At 46.2% G+C, this 19712-nt stretch overlaps 1 protein-coding gene and 1 long non-coding RNA gene across 5 annotated transcripts in view; one reads left to right on the forward strand and one right to left on the reverse strand.

The window, feature by feature from the left end:
- LOC130870806 (uncharacterized) overlaps positions 1–11762 on the reverse strand; it is a 333335-nt gene extending 321573 nt beyond the window's left edge. For both annotated transcript variants that reach the window (XR_009056798.1, XR_009056797.1), the window contains exon 1: positions 11319–11762. This is a non-coding gene — a long non-coding RNA (uncharacterized LOC130870806). The remainder of the gene's footprint in view (positions 1–11318) is intronic.
- Positions 8983–19712, forward strand: part of Adamts9 (ADAM metallopeptidase with thrombospondin type 1 motif 9) — a 174699-nt gene continuing 163969 nt past the window's right edge. For all 3 annotated transcript variants that reach the window (XM_057763644.1, XM_057763663.1, XM_057763654.1), the window contains exons 1-3: positions 8983–9097; positions 9681–10081; positions 14916–15078. In XM_057763644.1, the coding sequence (XP_057619627.1) occupies positions 8983–9097; positions 9681–10081; positions 14916–15078 (679 nt within the window). The remainder of the gene's footprint in view (positions 9098–9680; positions 10082–14915; positions 15079–19712) is intronic.

Genomic DNA, 19712 nt, shown 5'->3' on the forward strand with positions numbered 1-19712 from the left:
GGTAATGTCCTCTAAGAGTTGTTTGAAAGGCTCTTTGGAGAGGCCCCAAATTAGCTTGAAAAGAACACAAATCCAGCCCCACTTTAAAAGCCCCAGGCAGGTGTTATTTATTCAGAAGAACCACGGCATAGCCTAGACAACATAAAGACCCTGGACAGGACTGGAGACAGTGGGGCTTAAAGGAATGGGTGTGAATGCAAAGCCATTGAAGACCAGGGCTCGCAAAGCCAGTCTTCTCAGTCACTGAAGACCAGGGCTCGCAAAGGCCAGTCTTCTCAGTCAGGCAAGCCTAACCTTCTAGGACGGCCATCCAGTAGGTACCTAGCATCCCAGGTTCATGACGGACTCCCTGAGCCATTTTCATTGGCTCCCTTGATTCCAATTGCCTTAAATTTGAATTCTGTTGACATTCACGTCTCCATTCTTTGGAACAAAAGTCTTAGGGTTTGTCATTTACCCTGAACTAAGCTTCGTAAAATAGAAACACCTGTGAGAGACACTGCCGTGCTAGTGGAGGCTCTGAAATCAGTCGGCATGGCTTTGCGTCCTCATCCAGTCACAACAGCTGTGCATCTCAGGCTAGTTGTCTAACTTGTCTGAGACGTCATTGCTTCCTCTGCAAAGTCTTCTTGGGAAGATGACAAATGGGATTACTCATTGGCCCCGGACGTGAGCTTTATTATAATGTAATGAGGACAGGAAACCTATCAAACATCATCTGACACCATTACTTAATTAAAAACCTACATTTTTGTGCATGTGTAAAAACTGATTTACCATAAAAAAAAAAAAAAAAAAACAGGAATGTCCTTAAATGTTCACAGGGAAATTAAGTGTTGGCTATTTCGAGAATTGTGGGACCAGTAAGATGGGACAACCGGTAAGGGACCTTTCCACCAAGCCTGTCAACCTGAGTTCCATTCCCAGAGTCCCCATGGAAGAAAAGAACCAACACCCTCAGTCCTGTTACAAAGAAGTCAAAGCCAAACAAACAAAAGACCACTGGATATCAAGAAAACAAATGCCCCAGTTTACAAGAGGGTTGCAAATCTAAACAGAACCAGCAAAAGAGGAAACTTAAATGGCTGAGAAGCACTTAAAGGAGTGTTCCTTATCCTTAGTCATCACGGAAACACATGAAAACTACTTTGAGATTTCATCTTATACCTGTCAGAAGGGCTAAGATCAATAAAACGAATGCCAACTCATGCTGGTGAGGACGCTGAATAAGGGGTACACTCATTCATTGTTCGTGGGGCTGCAAACTTCTACAGCCACTACAGCAGTTCCTCAGAAAGATGGGAATCAAATTACTTCAAGATCCAGTTACACCACTCTTGGGCATATACTTAAAGGATACTTCACCCTATCATTGCAGAGACACTTGCTCAACCATGTTTGTCGCTGCACTATTTATAGTAGGCAGAAACAGAAACAACCTAGATGTCCCTTAACAAATGACTAGATAAAGAAAATACGGTACATATACACAATAGAATATTACTTAGTCATTAAAAATGAAATCATGAAATTCACAGGTAAATAGATAGAACTTTAAATAATATCAAGTGAGGTAACCCAGATGCAGGAAGACAAACATAGTAAGTGTTCACTCATATGTAAATATTAGCTGTTAAGTCAACAATAAGCAAGCTACAATCAATCCATAGAACCACAGAGAATGTGCAAATAAGCGGGTCTCATTGTCTATACCTGTTCCTTGTGTCTTTTCTTGGGTTCTTTTCCTTCTGCCTGTTTGTTTTGTCCCTATTCTGATGTGTTATGGTTTGGTTTTTAATCCTGTTACATTATATCGTATTGTGTCTCTTAGACACCTAGTTGTTTTCTAATGAGAGACAGAAAGGGTAGATCCTGAGGGAAGGGAAGGTTGGAGGGGGGGAATAGTTGGAGGAGTAGAAACTGCAATCAGGATATAGTTTACTTTAAAAAGTCAATTTTCAGTAAAACAAAAAAACCCAGGTAGTCCTCTAACCTCCCAGTATATGCTGTGACATGCAGGGGGATGAGGGTGCACACATACTAAATAAATAAACAAATGACAAAAAGTCCAAATTAAAAAATAAAATAAAAAGTGAAATGTGTAACCTACACGCACTGATTACTTAAGCAGGATATGAGAAGAGAGAGTAACTCTCTTTCAAAATAATTCAGGCCAAGGGGCGGCTAGGCCAGTAAATTATTTGCAGCACAGGCATGAAGACCTGAGTTCAAGTCCTTGAGCCCCTGTTAAAAATCTGAGCATGGGGTGGTAGAAAAAGGTCGAGCCTGGACTCATGGGCCAGCCATAGCCAAGTAAGTGAATTCACAAACCAAGAAGGACACACACACACCTGTACTCACATGCATACACACACACACAAACACACACACACACACACGCACACACACAAAGAAAAACCAAATTTGCCAAACGATGATGGGACTAGCAGCAAGGGTACGTATGAGAAACGTTCAAATCAATGACATGAAAGGACACATTGGGGAAGTGGAGAAGGCTCTTAAATTGAGTGGGATGATGGGAAGGCTAACTGACAAAGAAATGCTAAGCCTCTAGCTCTCTCTTGGTCAGAAATCAAGACGGACCCCTCAATCAGCAGACAGGTTCCAGGGACACCACTGCCTGGAAAGTGTAGAGACCTTGGCATGGAGACAGTCTCAAGCCAGCACAATCCAGTCTTTTCCTGGCGTTCTCTAAGACTGGTGACCATCACTCCTCCATCTTTAGGTCCTGTAAAGATATACAGTGTCCACAGAAGAGGCCTAACTCTTGCGTGCTACACTGAGGAGACATGGAGTGTTCCCAGGTGTCTGGTGAGTCAGAGTCTAGAAGCATCCACTACGAGAGACTAGCCCTGAAACTATCTTATTCCAGGAAAAAAAAAATGAAATTCTAATGATTTTTACTAAAGCAGTACTTGGGTCCCCCAGAACAGTGACATTATGAAAAAGAAAAATTTACCTCAACTGTGTAAAATTGCATAAAATCTATATGAGTACACATTTATAACAGAATGGTTTTTGCAAATGAAATAAAATGGCCCCTTTGAAAACAAGAACAAAATTGGTGGCAACAGTCAACACATTTAAAAAGTAAGGAAGTACCTACTCTGTATCCTGGCAATATATCAGAGAGGATAAATTTGTCCTTTACATTGTTTTGTGTGACAACAAGCACATGCATTCCAACTGGGCTGGGAAAAGTTCCGGACTCTGGGCATGCACACTCTAATACAATTCTAAATGACCTGACGCTTGCCAGCTTCCGGGCGGATATATGTACGGTAACTGTCTCTGTCAATATGCTCTTTTAGGAAAGAGAGAACTCAGAACAGCCCAAGTGGCATACACATCTAATCTAGCTTTCGTTAGCGTGGCTTGGATCTAATCTTGAAGTCCGGCATTTCTGAATTCCATTTGTGGTTAAACCCCGGGGCCTGATGGTCTGTCTCACTCCACAGGGCACTAGAGGAAGCAGCGGAGCAACGTGAGCAGACTCGCAAAGGAAACGACGGTAGGATTCATATTAGGAATCACCAGACCTGCGGTGTCACCAGAATGACAAGGAAGCAAGGTGATTAACCAGGCCAAAGGTGGAACCAATGTTACCGACCAGATGTGTGTTTTGAAGAGCTATCTCACAAACAGGACCAAGGACTTTAACACAAGCTTTTCAAAACACTAAATGCAGCAATATCCTAACATGTCGGGTATAAAGGCTGAAAGACTTTGAACAGCCAGACAGAGGACTGTACGTCAAGTAGGCTGTTCTGTATCATGGAAACTGCCAGTTTTGGAGCTGAGCCCATTTCAGATCACAGGGCTACCCAGCACTCTTGGTTCTGTAATGCTCGGCAGTGCGCTGCCCTTTGTTGGCTGAGTCTCTGCTTAAGATGAGGATAATACAAAAATCTAATACATTGCTCTAAGAACTAAATAACTAGCACAAACGAAGAACTCGGGACTTAACAACATAGTGATGCCCACCCATGATCCCAGAACTCAGGAGACAGAGTCAACTTCAACTTCCTGGCCAATCTGATCTCCACAGTGAGTTCTGGGTTACCCATAATCTAATCTTGTTGTTGTTAATGATGCAAGATGCTACGTTCTTAGCATGATACTTTGCTTGACGTCAGCAGCTGTAACACTAAAAGAATGTACACAGGACATTTACTCCTGTGGCAGGCAAAGATGATGTGTTTTCTTTCCAGTTCCATCCTGTAGATAAGTGATTCCCAGGGCTCGAGCAATGGTTCACTGTGTAAGAGCACCAGCTTCTGTGGCAGAGGGTTGTATTCTGGGCACCCACGTGGCTGCTCACAACTCCAGTCCCAGGCATGCCCTCTTCTGGCCTCCCCAGGTATTGCACACTTGGTACACAGACACCAAGCTCAACATTTAAACATATGTATGCATGCAACACGTATGCATGTGTACATGTGTATGCTCTCCTTCCTGTTGTTTCAATGCATTTGTTTCAGCAAATAGAATCATTTATGGTATGATTTCTCTTTTTTTCATTTTCTAGACAATCCACTGCCAATATCACTCCTCAGGGACCTAATTTTTATGCAGAATCAGCCAAAGAAGGCCTACACTTTAACCTACAGTAACATTCAATTCCAGTAAAAAAAAAAAAACCCAGAGAGGAAAACTGGCTTAAAAAACTCTGTGTTAACTCAAAATGACCTCAGAAAGCACTGAATCTTTCAGAGAACAGTTTTGTGTGAACGGGGCGTGGGGCAGTTAAAATCCACATTTCTCTTCTAGACTCAGGTAATTTTAATACCACTTTATATAGCCAACATCCAACACCCTCCCCCTGTGTGAGCATGTGTGTATTGAAGGTGAAGGGTTATAGTTAATTGTTTATTTATTCAAAGCTTTTGAGCACACACTATGTGAGGCATTGTTGCAAGTTCTAAGGAAAAGCTATGAAAATCTGAGACAATTATTGTTCCTCTGCATTACAGAAAAGTTCAAGCCAAATGTGGAGGTTCACACCTCTAACTTCAGCTACTCTTAAAGATGACACCAGACGATGACAAGTTCAAAACCTGAGACCTGCCTGGGCTACAGTGGGAGTTCAAGACCAGCCTCAACTTCTTAGATCCAGCCCCTGGTTCCAAAACAAACAAAAACAAAAACAAAAACAAAACGTTTTTCAGGACTAGAGACATAGTGGTATAGCACTGCCACAGGACGTGATAGGCCTGCATTTAACGGTTTAATCCCCAGAACTGGGGAGAAGAGAGGAGAGGGAACAGGAGAGGAGTGGGGAGGGAAGGAGAGGGCGGAATAGGAAACTGAACAACAGCTTTCTGGACAATATTAGCCTCCCTCTCCAAATCTAGCTAGTCTTATAATTAATCATTGGTTTATAATAATTATGGATTTATTGTTTGTCTTCTGAAATGGAGTCTTATTGTATACCCCTGACTGGCCTGGAAGTCACTGCACAGAACCAACCTGTGAGTTGTGACCCCTTTAGGTGGGGGTCAAAAGACCCTTTCACAGGGATCGCCTATGGCCTTTGGAAAACACAGATACTCACATTATGATTCATAACAGTAGAAAAATTACAGTTCTGAAATAGCAATGAAAATAATTTTATGGTTGAGGAATCATCACAACATGAGGAACTGTATTAAAGGGTCACAGCAGTAGGAAGGTTGAGAGCCACTGGTATAGACCAAGCTGTTCTTAACTTCACAGAGATCTGCCTGTCCCTGCCGTCATAATACTGGGCAGGATTCAAGGTACGTACGCCACCATCTCAGCTTACAGATAATAAGTATGAAGTTAGATTAAGCTTTCAAAATAATCTGAGTTATGTCACTTACTAGTCAAGGATTCTTGCCCAGGTACTTCGATTTTTGTTTTTGTTTTTTAAATCTTGGTATTTTAATCTGCAAAATGAAATAACTATCACCTCCTGCCTTGTAGGGTCATTATACAAGCTGTGTTAGATGCAGTGTATTAGCACGCGGTCTGGTACAGGGTAAATTTTCAATAAAAGAGGTATTACTTAAGATGAACACCTGATTAGCAAGCTCACTGCTCTCAGGATTTGAAACATGCTTCTCTGCTATGCTTTGTGCCATTTTTGTGGATGGAAGTTTTGATGCTCAGATGTTTGCTTCACGGATGCTCAGATGAGCACTTCCATGAAGATGAGAAGTCATGAGCCTGTGGTCCTGAGACCTCAGGAGGTCACAGCAGGTACTGCGAACTTCTCTTCCACTAAGCTCTTATGAAAACACGACTCCTGCCTCAGAAACAATTTGAAAACTGCAAACTGAATCCATTCTCTTTTCTAAAGATTTGTTTTCTGTATATTGAGGTTTTGCCTGCATGTATGTCTGTGTGAGGATGCCACATCCCGTAAAACTGGAATTACAGACATTTGTGAGCAATTTGGGTGCTAGGAATTAAAGCTGGGTCCTTTGGAAGAGCAGCCAGTGATCTGAACCACTGAACCATCTCTCCTTTCTTAACATTTTAGAAAGAAACCAAAAGACTGAAGCTACACACATGTCCCTCTGTGTGGTGATTTTTAAGATATTTTTAAATTTCTAATTATAGGTATGTGTGTTGTGTGTAGAGGTGCTGGGGAGGCCAGAAGAGGGTATCAGATCCCCTGAAACAAGTTACGGACAGTTGTAAGCAGTCATATGTGGATGTTAGGAACCAAGCTCAGGACCTCTGTAAGAGCAGCAAGTGTTCCTTAACAAGGAGCCATCTCTCCTGCCTCTCCTGTAGTAATGCCTGAGCTGTTAGCATCTCTTGATCAGGAGGGATCTGAGTTAAAATAGAGGAACTTCCTGCCTGGTAGAGGAGAGTTTCAAGGGTGCCAGGCTTGTGAAAATGGCAGAAATGCTGTAAGGTCTCCACTAGAGTCAGCTCCTGTAGACTGATTTCTTGATGTTTCTTACTTCAACTCTGAGCATCTCCCAGGAGCGAGGATGAAAAGAAGATGGCGTCCTTTAAAAATTCTCTGTTTCTTTTGTTATTTTATTTTGTATTGAGATGGGGTCTTCTCGCAGCTTAGGCTGGTCTAAGATTTCTCCAATTTCCTGCCTGGGCCTCCTGATTAGGGAGATTTCAAGTGCACATCGCGCAGGGATACCGGGTGCCTGTCCCTATCAGTGGTGCCTAACCAATTGGATTAGCAACATCTTTCGAAAACTGTAGCCCTGCCAGGTCATTTTTCCGCTATCATCAGAACTGTATACATCATTGTTTGCAGGATGGGCGGCACTCCCAGCGCACTGTTTTCGGGTTTCTATTGGCACTTTGATAGTCTCAGTTCTGAGTGGCAGGCCAAGCAGCAGCAAACTCCGGTTCTAGGAAACTCGGGCAATTATAAATTTGTTAGTCATATCTCTTCCTGAAATTGCCATTTCCTTTCCTTTGGAATGAGCACATCCTCTCTTCCTGCGAGCTAAAGGGAAAAGGTGCTTTTGAAATATCCAGATATCCAGGATTTAACAATTCTTCCTCTTTACTTCCCTTCCCCTCTTCCTTTCTCCCCTTCTAGAGTTCTGACTTTCAAACGTGCACCCTCAACGGGAGGGAGGTGATAGCTTGAGGTGTCTGGCTTGGAGTCACTTCCCTGCTCCCATCCTCTCTACTGCTAAAAGCAAGCGGAAGTGACTGAGAAATCCCTGGGGGGGGGTCAAGTGACCCCCCCCGCTCCCCCCCTCCCCCCGACCAACAGCTTCTCAGTCTTTCCCTTCTCCCTTTCCCTCAAATCTCGGGCAGAGTCGGGGGCTCCCAAACTGCACAAGAAAATTTTTAACTTTTTGTGAGCGGTGACCTACAGAAACCCGTAGACACTCTAGCCATGGGATAGAGTCCTGAGAAGACCCGGGTTTAAACTGTTGCAAAACTTTCGGGGAACTGCGGATCTGAAACACAACCTGGAACCATAGGAATATAAAACTCTTGACTTGGGTCACTTAAATGGAGAGTGGAGCTCAGGTGACAAATCTGGTTCCTCATGATCAAGTATGAGATTCGGACTACGGCGCAGCGCTGCTTTCTCTTGTAAGAAATCCCAAGTGGGGTAGTGAAAAGAGACGGGGACAGAATGAACGGGACAGGCAGAAATGGGGAAACGGAGAAGACACAGTAGAAAGCAGAGAAAGAAGAGACCATCGGAGAGGAGGGAGGGGCCCAGAGAGATCCTCACCAAGACCTGGAGAGGGAGAGAGAGATTCCAAACCAGAGAGACCGAGACCGAGATAGGAGAGGAGGAGAGTCGAAGTGAATAGCAGAGCGCCACCGAGGGAAGGGAACTTTCTCAGCTCTCCCTTCCTAGCAGGCCGACTCTGAAAACCCCACCTCGGGGAGGTGACGCGAATGGCCACCGATTGCTCGGGCCATTGCGGGCGCCTCTGGCCTCCGCCTCCGGCAGCTGGAGGGGCCTAAAGCGCTGTGTCCTGGCACCAGCGGCTGAGGAGGGGACAGGAGGCGGGCCGCCTGCCTCGTTTTCTCCTCCCCTCTCCTCCTCCTGGAGGCGTGCACCCAGGGTATTTGAGCGCCCGCGGGGGCCCCCGCCCCCTGGCCCCCCATTCAAGAAGCGGCTCGGCTAACTCGGCCAGCACAGGGCGCCCGGCGCGCCTCGGAGCGCACGTTCCGCGCCTTCTCCTGTCCGCTGGCTGGACATTATGCGGCCGAGCAGCCGAGCCCCAGTCCTCCGCCTCCTTCTCCTCCTTCTGCGGCCAGAGCGGCTCAGCTCACGGCAGGCGGCAGCGTTGCTCAGCCGAGCGCACACGGGACCCTCTCTGCAAGACCTCAGCGACTCCTAGTCTTGCGACTCCTAAAGTCAAAAAGTTGGCGGCAGGGCGCTGGGGTTCCGCGCGCTCTCCACTGCTACTGCCTTGCGTCGCCGCCAGCCACCAAAGCCGGCAGGAGGGAGGGGGGTGAGAGAAGCGGGGGGGAGGGGTGAAGAGCACCATGCAGTTAGTATCCTGGGCCACACTGCTAACGCTCCTGGTGCCGGACTTGGTTGAGATGGGGAGCCCAGACGCCGCGGCGGCCGTGCGCAAGGACAGGCTGCACCCGAGGCAAGGTAATGTGGCTCTGGACCCTCAAGGTCCCCCCTCCCACACACACACACACTCCGTCTCCACCTCCTCAACACACGCTCTGGGGCGGGCACCCCACAACAGAGGCCTCTCTCCTTTTCCTAGAAAGAATTACCTCGCGTTTTGGGCCTCTCCCTTTTCTGGGTCATCCTTAGCCAACCGGAGGGAGGGAGGCACCGCAAGAATTTTAGGGCCACCCCCAGCCCTTTTTTGCCTGATTTTTACTCTTTCTCCTTATTCCCTGTCCCAAATCAATGCTACTTAGTAGCTGGGATCACTGGAGAGCACACATTTGATTTTCTTCAGAAATTTATCAGAACCTGTAATTATCTTATGTTTCTAGATTTATTCATTGTCTGACTTCTCATGTTGTATTCTGGGCGCCTCGCATAGTTGTGGGCTGTTACTATTACAGTAGGTGTTCGACAAATATTTGTCCAGAGATGGAAGGTGAAAGAATTGACACGAAGGGCTGCAAAGTTAGGACAAAGCCCCCCATCTCCTTTTTAAATTAAAGCTTTCCCAGAAATGAATGATTAGCTCATTTGTCTCTGCTTCTCCCTGCAGTGAAATTATTAGAGACTCTGAGCGAATATGAGATCGCGTCTCCCATCCGAGTGAACACCCTCGGGGAACCCTTTCCCACGAACGTGCACTTCAAAAGAAGGCGACGAAGCATTAACTCTGCCTCTGACCCCTGGCCTGCCTTCGCCTCCTCCTCGTCTTCCTCTACCTCTTCCCAGGCACATTATCGCCTCTCAGTCTTCGGCCAGCAGTTCCTATTTAATCTCACCGCCCATACCGGATTTATCGCTCCACTGTTCACTGTCACCCTCCTTGGAGAGCCAGGGGTGAACCAGACCAAGCAGTATTCCGAAGAAGAAATGGAACTTAGGCACTGTTTCTACAAAGGCCATGTCAATACCAAGTCCGAACACACTGCGGTCATCAGCCTGTGCTCCGGAATGGTAAGTGGGCGCGTGCCCCTTTCCTCCTCCCCGCCTCCTCGTCTGCTTCTTTAAGACTTAATTGTACCCTAGTCTGAACCTACGGAGTCTATGCTCTGGGGTTAAATATCAACACTGGCTTTGGTCCCAGGATTTGGGGGTCTACCGGCGGGGTGCTTGCGCTTACACTCGAGAAGAAAGTACGCATCTATCCCCCAGAGGGTCGTGGATCTTATGAAGCTGTCTCGGGGATGCATTGCGCTTGCTGCGCGTAGCCCAACTCTGCAGAGTAGCTTGCACGTCGACTTACAAACTCAGAGAAAGTTGCTGGGGTTGTGGTTTCTTGTAGCAAACTTGGCCGCCCTGGAGCGGAGCAGCTGAGCACAGGGCGGACCTAACTCCTCATTGGTGCTTCCCGAGTCAGGGATGTAAACTGACAATCCCGGGACACCCCTTCTGGAGTGCTGGGATATCTCTCGTTATGGACAGGAGTACATAACCTAGTGTCCCCGCATTCTTTCTTCTCGGAGCCTTTTATCACGTGCAAGGAATTTTGAAACTGAACCAGACTGACAGGGAAGCCAATTCTGTCCCGGGAAAGGAAGGGTGGGCCAAATACTCTGAGAGCCCGGAGTGAGGGCGGAGCCTGTCTCTAAGGCGGTATTTGAGGGTGGAAGGGCGGCGGCGGGGGGGGGGGGGGGGGGGAGTAGCACTGCAGTCCGACTCTGCACCCTGCTGGCGTGGTGGCTGGAGGCGCTAGAATAGTGGGAGAGAGCCTGGAGAGATAGCCTTAAGAAGAGTCCCGTTTTTTCTAGAACCCGTGGCAGTTCCAAATAGACAGGAATAAGAACGTACAGCGCACGTTTCTCTACGAAGGTGGAGTGTGACGGATACCACCCTGAGCTGCCTAGTGGGCACTTAGTGGGAGATCCAAGTTGGTATCTCCATCCCCTCCTTCCTGACCCCTCTGTTTACCCTCCAGTGGAACTAACCAGGCATCCGCCTCCAATTCGTATGACAATTGAGAGTCTCTTACAATTCTGGACCCAACTAGGGTGGTCCTTCACTTTCCCAAGCGACGTGCGTCCTTCCACGCGCTTATGACGCAGAAACTTTCCCGCGGCTCGCTCTCCTAGCTCACAGCACTGCGCATTACGCACAATTGGCTATTAAAAGTCCGCGCCCCCGGGGCATTTACTCTCCTCTTGGCACACCCACCCACCTCCTCCTCTTTCTAAGTGGGGGCTTGGGTACTCACTCGAGAACTAGGCTGCCACATTCGCTGACTGGTTCTTGCGTCTTAAATTCCCGGTTTGGAGGTCACATCCTTCTAAGCCTTCGAGAGCAGAATCCTGGCGAGAGCTCTGCACTCCAGAAGACTGGGTGGAGAGGCCGTCTAGCCTGCTGGGTTATGGGGAAGGGGATGAGCCCCTTTACCCACCAGCTAAGCACTGGGAATCCTGGCGCCCAGAGTGCCTGGTTGAGATTGATTGGGGATAGGCGGAGACCGCTGTTTGTCACGGGGAGGGGATGCTGCGTTGAGTCATCATGGCCTCAAACCTGGGCCTGGACGCTAGAATGGCTCCGATTTTTGAGAGGTTATCGCCTAGATAGGCTGAAAAGCCTTGAGGCAAATCCCAGAGAAACAACACACCCCTGATTTAAAGCTAGGGACCCCAATTCCTGGTTCTTAGATAGGGCTGCTGTGTACTTCGTTGGTAAACACTCTTTACTCCTCCTCTTTCCCCGCCTACACACCGGTGGAATCCGAGTGGCCCCAGCAGTTGTATAAATATTTTTCTGCGTAGGACCTTAATTTCCATTGGTGGTTTTACATGGTAACACAGTGCACGTGGTCTCCTTGAGAATTGAGAATCCGGGCTTCTGGACTGACCTAACCCCATTGGAAAGGCATATAATTTGCAACGGGCCTTTTTGGGGGGGTAGGGCGACATATATTTTAAAAATATGCGAACTAGGTTTTTGTATCTTTGGCCACTAATCTAACTCTGAGCTTCCTGCCTTCGTTGTCTCCTGGAATTTTTATTTCCTCCCACAACTCATCTTTATCATTTCTGTAGTGGTCTCTACATAATGGTGTTCCTGACTCCCCAGGAAGGCTTTCAGGAAATCTGCCCTGTTTGTAGTGATCTTAAACTGTACACCTGCCACACACACACACACACACACTCCCCACACCTGCCAGTTCTCAGTGTCTCTGACTCCCATCTCACACATTGCTCTCCTCTGCTGAGCTAAGGTCTGTACCTCAGTCCATGCTTCCCTTTCTCTCCTCAGGACCACTGTCTGAGAAATAACTCTATCTACCTGCTTCTCTTATTTTATTTTTGTTTTTGTTTTCTCAATCCCTGCCGCACATCAAGAGCAGGTCCATAAGTGGGCTGTGAGATCTCATTGTTGTTGTTGTCCCCATAACCTACAGATCTCCTCACAGTCTCGCAAACAGTATCAAATCCCACAGCTGATGTTTAAGATTCTGATGTTACATCTTCTCACCCATATGTCCCAACAAAGTCCGATTTCATCTTAGTTTCTTCTTCAGAAATTCCCTATTTCAAGTAGTCAGCTTTATGCTTTCTCTAAACTCTCTTAATTTCCTATGTTCAGGCCATACATTTCCCACCGTGTGTGTGTGTGTGTGTGTGTGTTGCTGATAACTCTGGGTCTTGTATCAGCCAGCAAGAGAGCTACATTCCTGGGTCAACATTTTTTTTTCTTTTAAAACATTTCATGTCTACTTCCCTACAAGACTCCATAGTCTTCCACGTGGTGTCATTCCTCTGCTCCAAAATCATAGACACTGTCTCTCTTCAGCTGTGCCCTGTGTTCTCTGTGCCCGTGTTCTCCTCTTCTGTCCCAGGTATTTGCACTCACACCTAGCTGTTCCTCTCGCGTGCTGTAGTGTAGACCATACATAGCATGTTTGTGTACATGGTTATAGCGGTAATGGTCACCTCAGTCAACACAAGATATGTTGGATCCCAGTGATTCTTTCTGAAACAACAACAAAATTACTTTTTTCTCCACATTGTTACCATTTATTGAGCTTTCACTGCAGGCTCTGTGATACAAGGCCCCGCCCTCAGAGCTACACGTTTTGCTGGTAAGAGTGCCTGGGCCTTCAGAACAACCTTCTTGCCCCAGACCTCATAATGGTGGGTGACCAGGTTGTAATTTCTCCTCAGCCTTTCTTCTCCATACTTTTCACCAGAGGCCAGAAGCCCCGTTCACACTCCTCGAGAGGACTTTTATTTTTTGCAGACACTGATGTAAAATCAGGATTCTGAGTTCAAGGATCACCATTAACGCTAACCTGCTCTCTATTACTTAAGGGCCACTTAGGACAAGTCCCCTCCTCTCTGTGCCTCGGATTCTTTCACTAGTCCCGGCTCCCATGGGCTTTCCGTTCCCTGCACTTAGGAAACCCCAGTTACATACTGACTGCAGATGGACATGCTTTGGCTAGCACGGATGTGCTGACCTGCTGTTTCTCTGGGACCCGTCAGTTTGTCAGACTATGCTAAAAGTGACTGAATCTATGTGCTTGAGTCATGAGGGGAGCTTCTTTAAAAAGTCCGGTTCTAGGCTTTAAAAAGTCCGGTTCACGCCTAGAAATTCTGAATCTGTAAATACAGAGTGGCGCCCCCTCCCCTCAAATCTCAGCAGGAAAAAGAATTCTTTCAGGCTTCCCGATCCTCCTTGGTTTGGGAAAGCAGTGCCTTAGCCTGGCGGGCGTCTTGCATGCCTTTTCTTGTATATGAACCATGGGAGCATCTTAAAATTCTCATTCTTGAACTAATCCCAGAGATTCGGGTGCAGGACAGCAAATGTGAGGCGGAGAATCTGGAGGATGCGGGTACAGGTGTCCACGCCTCTTCAGAGCTCTCTTTTCTTCTGTGCCCAGGAAATAAGGGAAGGCTTCTGGTTATTTTCAGTGTGGGAAGAGGGAAGAGTTTGGTGTCTCCTCTGAGATGCTGCCCATTGGGCACTTTCAGCATTCATATGGCATCGAATGGTTCAAGCTGGAGGCATCATGGAACATTTGCAAAACTTGGAGCTATGTGGGGCGGGGAGCAGGAAAATGGCTTTTACAAGGTGCCCATCATACTCGGCAAGAGCAAATTGGCTCAAAACTAATGAGCTACACCAGAACCCACTGATCACTTCAAAGCCTCACAAGGCTCGCATACTGGGCCCAGCGCACGGCTGGTATGATCCCCTTTAACCTTCACAGGTGAAGTTGAAGAAGGAACTTTATCTCCAGCTGACAAAATGTGAAAGCCCAGACCAGTGAGAACGTTGCTCAAGGGGGATAGGCATGGTGCTGGGTGTGCAGGCAGCAGAATGTGCCGATACTGCCTTTTGGGATATCACTCTGCCTTGGCAAAGGGAACAAGAGGAGACAGTGTCAGAGTGACAGGCAAGACCACCCTGAAAGCACTATGGCCTCCTGTACCTGGTTAATGTGAAAGGAGGAAGTTTTGGCTAACCAGCTTGTCCCTCCGTTATGCTTTGATGATTGTGAATTTCTAGGCAGCCTGAGCACTTAACACTCTCGTTGAGCCTCCTGGAGGAAGAATAAGAGATTTGAAATTTAGGTACCAAGGAAAAGCTAGACTTGGAAAGCAGGCATAGCGTGCTGCAATCAAGTCAAGAATTAGCTTCCAGTGTGGTAGAGTGAAGATAAGACACAGCTGCCCCAGGCTACCTTGGCCCTCTCAGGGAGGGGCCAAACTACTCCTGCTCCTACCTGGGATTAGCTCCTTCTTTGTGTTGTGTTTTTGCCCCTCCCATTGATTGAGTTGTGTTGAATCAACCTCTCCTCTCTCCACAGATGGGTACGTTCCGATCCCACGATGGAGATTATTTTATTGAACCACTGCTGTCTGTGGATGAGCAAGAGGATGAAGAGGAGCAGAACAAACCCCACATTATCTATAGGCGCAGTGCCCCTCAGAGGGAGTCCTCAACAGGAAGGCGTGCCTGTGACACCTCAGGTATTTGCTTCTTGATTAAATACAGATGCTGTGTTGACGTGGGTTTGTTGCCACACTGCAAGAACGCAGCAGCTTTTTTGCTGTTTGCAGAACACCGCTGTATACGATACGGTTTATTCAATCCTCTGGTAAGGTAGGCCTAGCCCCTTGTATAAATGGAAACTACAGAGAGATTTAGTGAGTTTTCCAAGGCTGCACGGCTAAGAATGTACAGTCAGGATTCGAAATCAGAAAGCAAGGACTCCAGTCCATCTGTGGGCGAACTCGCCTCTTCTGTTGAAGTTATTGAGACTTCAGACAAAGCTGGAGTCTGAACCTGTTACTGCGGTGAGCAGTCGTTTGCACTTTCTTGATGTCTTCTTTTCGTTTGGTTTCGCTTTTGATTTGTGTCACATTTGTGACATATGCATGCTGCACAGGGTTTTGGATTTTATTTTGTTTTGCTTTGCTTAATCTTATAATGGAATTCACAAAGCCTGCTGTGTGTTTATTGATCTGGCTAATGCCTGCGGTTTTAGGAAACCCAGAAATGGATCTGGAAGCTTCCTTCTAGGTTTCAGTCCCATCCATACACTGTAGGCCTGCTGCTGGGTTTCACTGCATTCTGGGCAGATTGTCACTGGTGTTTGGCTGATATACAGTCCATCCCTAGAGGTGCATTTTCCTGGGCACCTGAGGAAATTGATGCTTGTCTGTGGCCTTCAGTCTGCAGTGTTGTAACATCCCTCACCGACCTCTAGGCCTGGATGTTGTTGACCTGCTGGCAGCTTCCCACTGAGTAGCATCCTTAAGGTTGTTCTTATGTGCTAAGATGATTGTTAAAATGTTTTTAAAATTTCATCGATTTCTTGCTTATGGAACTCTTTCTTCATACCTGTATCAACAAAGTAAATAGCTATTCAAAGTTTTCTGGTATCTTTTACTACATATAATCAGAATAGTCAACAGCAAGAGGATAGAATTACAGGTCTTTCAGCTTATTGCATCCATTCTTGTGTTCTCACCATGACAACAAGGTGGGATATAACTGGAGTCACTGTTACCTGGTTTCCCTAAAGGAATGAAGAAGCCATATGTGAATGATTGCAAGTTCAAGACTAGCCTGGGCTACTTTATGACTTCCAGGTCTGCCTGATCTATATATTGAGACTTTGTCTGCAAAGGAAAAGGCAAAATGAAAAGTCCAAAAGTTGTTGTTGGGTAGTTGTCCTGAGAAACAATAGTCTCAGGAAATGGAGTAGTGGCAAGCCTGCTAGCTGCCAGCCAACTTAATAATTAGGACATTTGTCCTAGTTTTATTTTTTTTTAACTATTCTAAGTCAGGTTTATTTTATTTCTCAAATATGTAATAGCAAGTGTGTATTTTAAACATGCTATACACTGGATAGAAGGGAATTACATGATCCCTCCCTTCTGTCTAATTGATGTGTTAAAAAGTACATGGTACTTATATTTAATACACTGAACACCAATCTAGATTCTGATGTTCTTCTCCCTAAAGTGGCTGCAGAATAGCTTTTTGAAATGCAACTAGAGATGTCCTGACTTTTTCTAGACAGTCACCAAAAGCTCAGGCCCTTCCCTCTTTCCCTTCATCTCTACTTCAGACTTATCGAGGCCGGACTCCCTCTCATTGCCTCTTATCTGGTAAGGAAACTGATCCTCACACAGATGAAGTGACCTACCCGAGGCCTCACTGACAGGCCGAAGGAAAGCCCCTCAAGTGTTTTCCTCCTCCTACCACCCATTTTAATGTAGGCAGAGACTGCTCATTCCTTCCCGGCCACCCAGACCCTAGTATTCACACAGAAACTATATTAATTACAACACTGCTTGGCCCATTAGGTCAGGCTTCTTATTAACTAACTCTTACATCTTAAATTAACCCATGTCTATTAATCCGTGTATCGGCATGAAGCTGTGGCTTACTGGTAAGGATCTGGTGTATCTTCTTTGACAGCTACATGACATCTCCCTGACTCTACCCACTCTTTCTCATATCTCTTCTGGCCGGGCTTTATTCTATCTTATCATAGGCTGAAGCAGCTTCTTTATTAACCAACGGTAATAAAGCATATTCACAGCATACAGAAGGGAACCACATCATTTTAATTCTGTAGGAATGCATGTGGGGAAGGGAAATAGGGTAGAGAAAGTCAACACTATCATTCAAGAAAACATTCAAGGTCTTTTTTTCAAATGAATTATACAACACAAGTTATAGACTTTGGATTGTTTTGGGCTAGAGGACACATTTTCAGATCTTGTTTTTTAAAAAAGAAAAATACAAAGAAAAAAGTTTATATATATGAAATTGAGGATGATCAATGAAAGGTACTCATCTTTCCAAAAAAGCTCACTCGGGCTCTAGTCATTGTTGATATTGTAGTCTGAGGGTACAGCCTCCAAAAAACCAAGACCAAGTGTTTATTTGTTTGTTTTCTGGTATTTACTTGCCAGTGACCAATCTGCCGAACTCACTCCCTTCACCCTCCGTGATGAATCAGGAGTCTGGCAGTTTTAGATTGTTTTAAGACAAGGGCTTCTGTGTAGACTGGGCTAACTTGTAACTCATTTATGTAGACCTGGCTGGTCTTGAACTAATGGAGACCCACCTATCTCTGTCCACAGAGCACTGGGATTTAGGGTGTGTGTCACCACCCCCAGTCAGCCTGGCAGCTTTGATTGGCTCTGCCAAAGGTGTCTGCTGGACCCTGCCTCTCTGGTTTTCCGTTCCAGTTGCTCCCGTGTCTCTTTGAATTCAGATGCAGGAGCCTCCTAACAGTTAGGAAAAGGTTTTGGAATGTGGCATAATTCACCAGCACGCTTACAGGCACTGACCCGCAGAAGTAAACATAGCATGCAAGTGGGAAGCCATAGCTCTTGGCAGAGAGGGAAAGAGATGCCCAATAATGTCTGTCCACTCAGCTACAGTGATTTCTCCTTCTAGTCATGAGCAGTGATTGGAATGCAGATTCCCTTAAAACAAAGAAACCAACCAACACACGTCTCTCAGGCAAAAGGGGTGGAGTCATATCAGCAGTTTTAGTAAGTGTTCAAGCAATTGGGATATCCTGGTAAATCTGAGTGTCACTGCTGAAGCTGAATTTAAGGCATTAGTCACTCTCTGGCACGTGTGACTTCACTTTCTCATGGTAATTTTTTTTCCAATCTTTTCTAGAAGGACAGTAGAATATTTGGACTGAAAGAATCTACAGTAGTTACGTGTAGTTCAACACTCTAGTTGTAGATGGGAGAGGAACCTGGACTGCAGGGTGTAGAGTCGGTTGCTTATTATCAGGAACACACCACACATTCGACACCTGTTGGAACTTCTCCTCGCCCAAGTCTGAGAGTGGCCCCTGGAAGCCCCACGCAGAGTACATGTCACATTGTAGTTACTGGGTTGTGGGATTCTCAGCAGGGCAGGCTACTCTGGCTGTTTCACTGCTGCATACAGTTGAGATGTGAGCCTTGCTCATTTCTGATTCTTGATGTAGATCTCATTTTCAAAAAGAGTCTGAGATAATGTAATCAAAAACTGCGTGAAGGAGTCTAATGTGCTAGAAACTATAGGCTTACAAAGGAAAAAGTGGCTTTTTTCCTTTGTATGCATTTTTTTCCACTGAGCCATCAAGTACTTATTGAGCCACTTGTCTATGTCATGATGAGAAAACTAGAAACCATCCCTATTCTATTGCATGTGACCTGAGTCACATTATAGAATATCAAGTAAAAATGGCCTGACCTTGCCGAGGTGTGCTCAGAACTGAGCGTGAAATAATGGAGGTCCCAGGACACGGTTTAGCAGATGGTCGGTATTCACAGACTGGAAGATGAAAAAAGAAAAGCAAAGAAGGGTCATGAAAATGGGGAAGATAACATTGTGGTGGGAGAGGGGAAACTGGAAACACCAAACCCAGATGTAATCACTTGGAGTATTGCAGTAAACACATTGTAAATCAATTATGAGGCTTGCCCAAAGCCATTGTGCCCACCATGGTGGGGCGGAGAGCACTTCCTGTTTGCTTATTTTCCCTTCCCTGGTGTAGAATTCTGTTGATGGAAAGCTTCTCTTGGCCTAGCGTCTGCCCTTTCGGGCTCAGCTTTGTTTGGAGGTCAGTTTAAATGTACATTGACTGCTTGGATGTCTCTCCGTGCTTTGTCCTTTTATTCTGTTTTCAAGTTGTTAGGATTCAAAACAGAGTAGTGGGGTGCTGTTTTCCTGTTGCGTGCCTTTGTGAGGGCAGAAACAGATTTCCTGGGATCTCTGTCCACCTGCCCTTCATCTCAGGGCCCCCGAAGGGGCCGGCTGGGCGCCTCAGAAAGGACATTGCTGTTGTCAGTCCTTTCCACTGACTGCTTCCAGGTAAAAGCACAGGTCCTATGTGCCCTCTTTCTTTGTCTCTTTGTCTCTCTGTCTGTGTGTGCACGCACGCGCGTTTTTGGGGTGTGTGTAAGTCTGTGCAAATGCATGTGAAGGCTAGACATTAACATCAGGTTTTCCCCACAATGCTCTCCTTATTTCTTCTGGAAGGGGTCTCTCACTAAACTGGGAACCTGTCAACTTGGCTAAGATTGGCTTGTCAATGAGCCTCGGGGATCCAGCTGTCTCCATCTCCCCAGTGCTGGGA

The sequence above is a fragment of the Chionomys nivalis genome, chromosome 1 (genome assembly GCF_950005125.1).
Source record: "Chionomys nivalis chromosome 1, mChiNiv1.1, whole genome shotgun sequence".
In the NCBI taxonomy this organism is placed as follows: Eukaryota; Metazoa; Chordata; class Mammalia; order Rodentia; family Cricetidae; genus Chionomys; species Chionomys nivalis.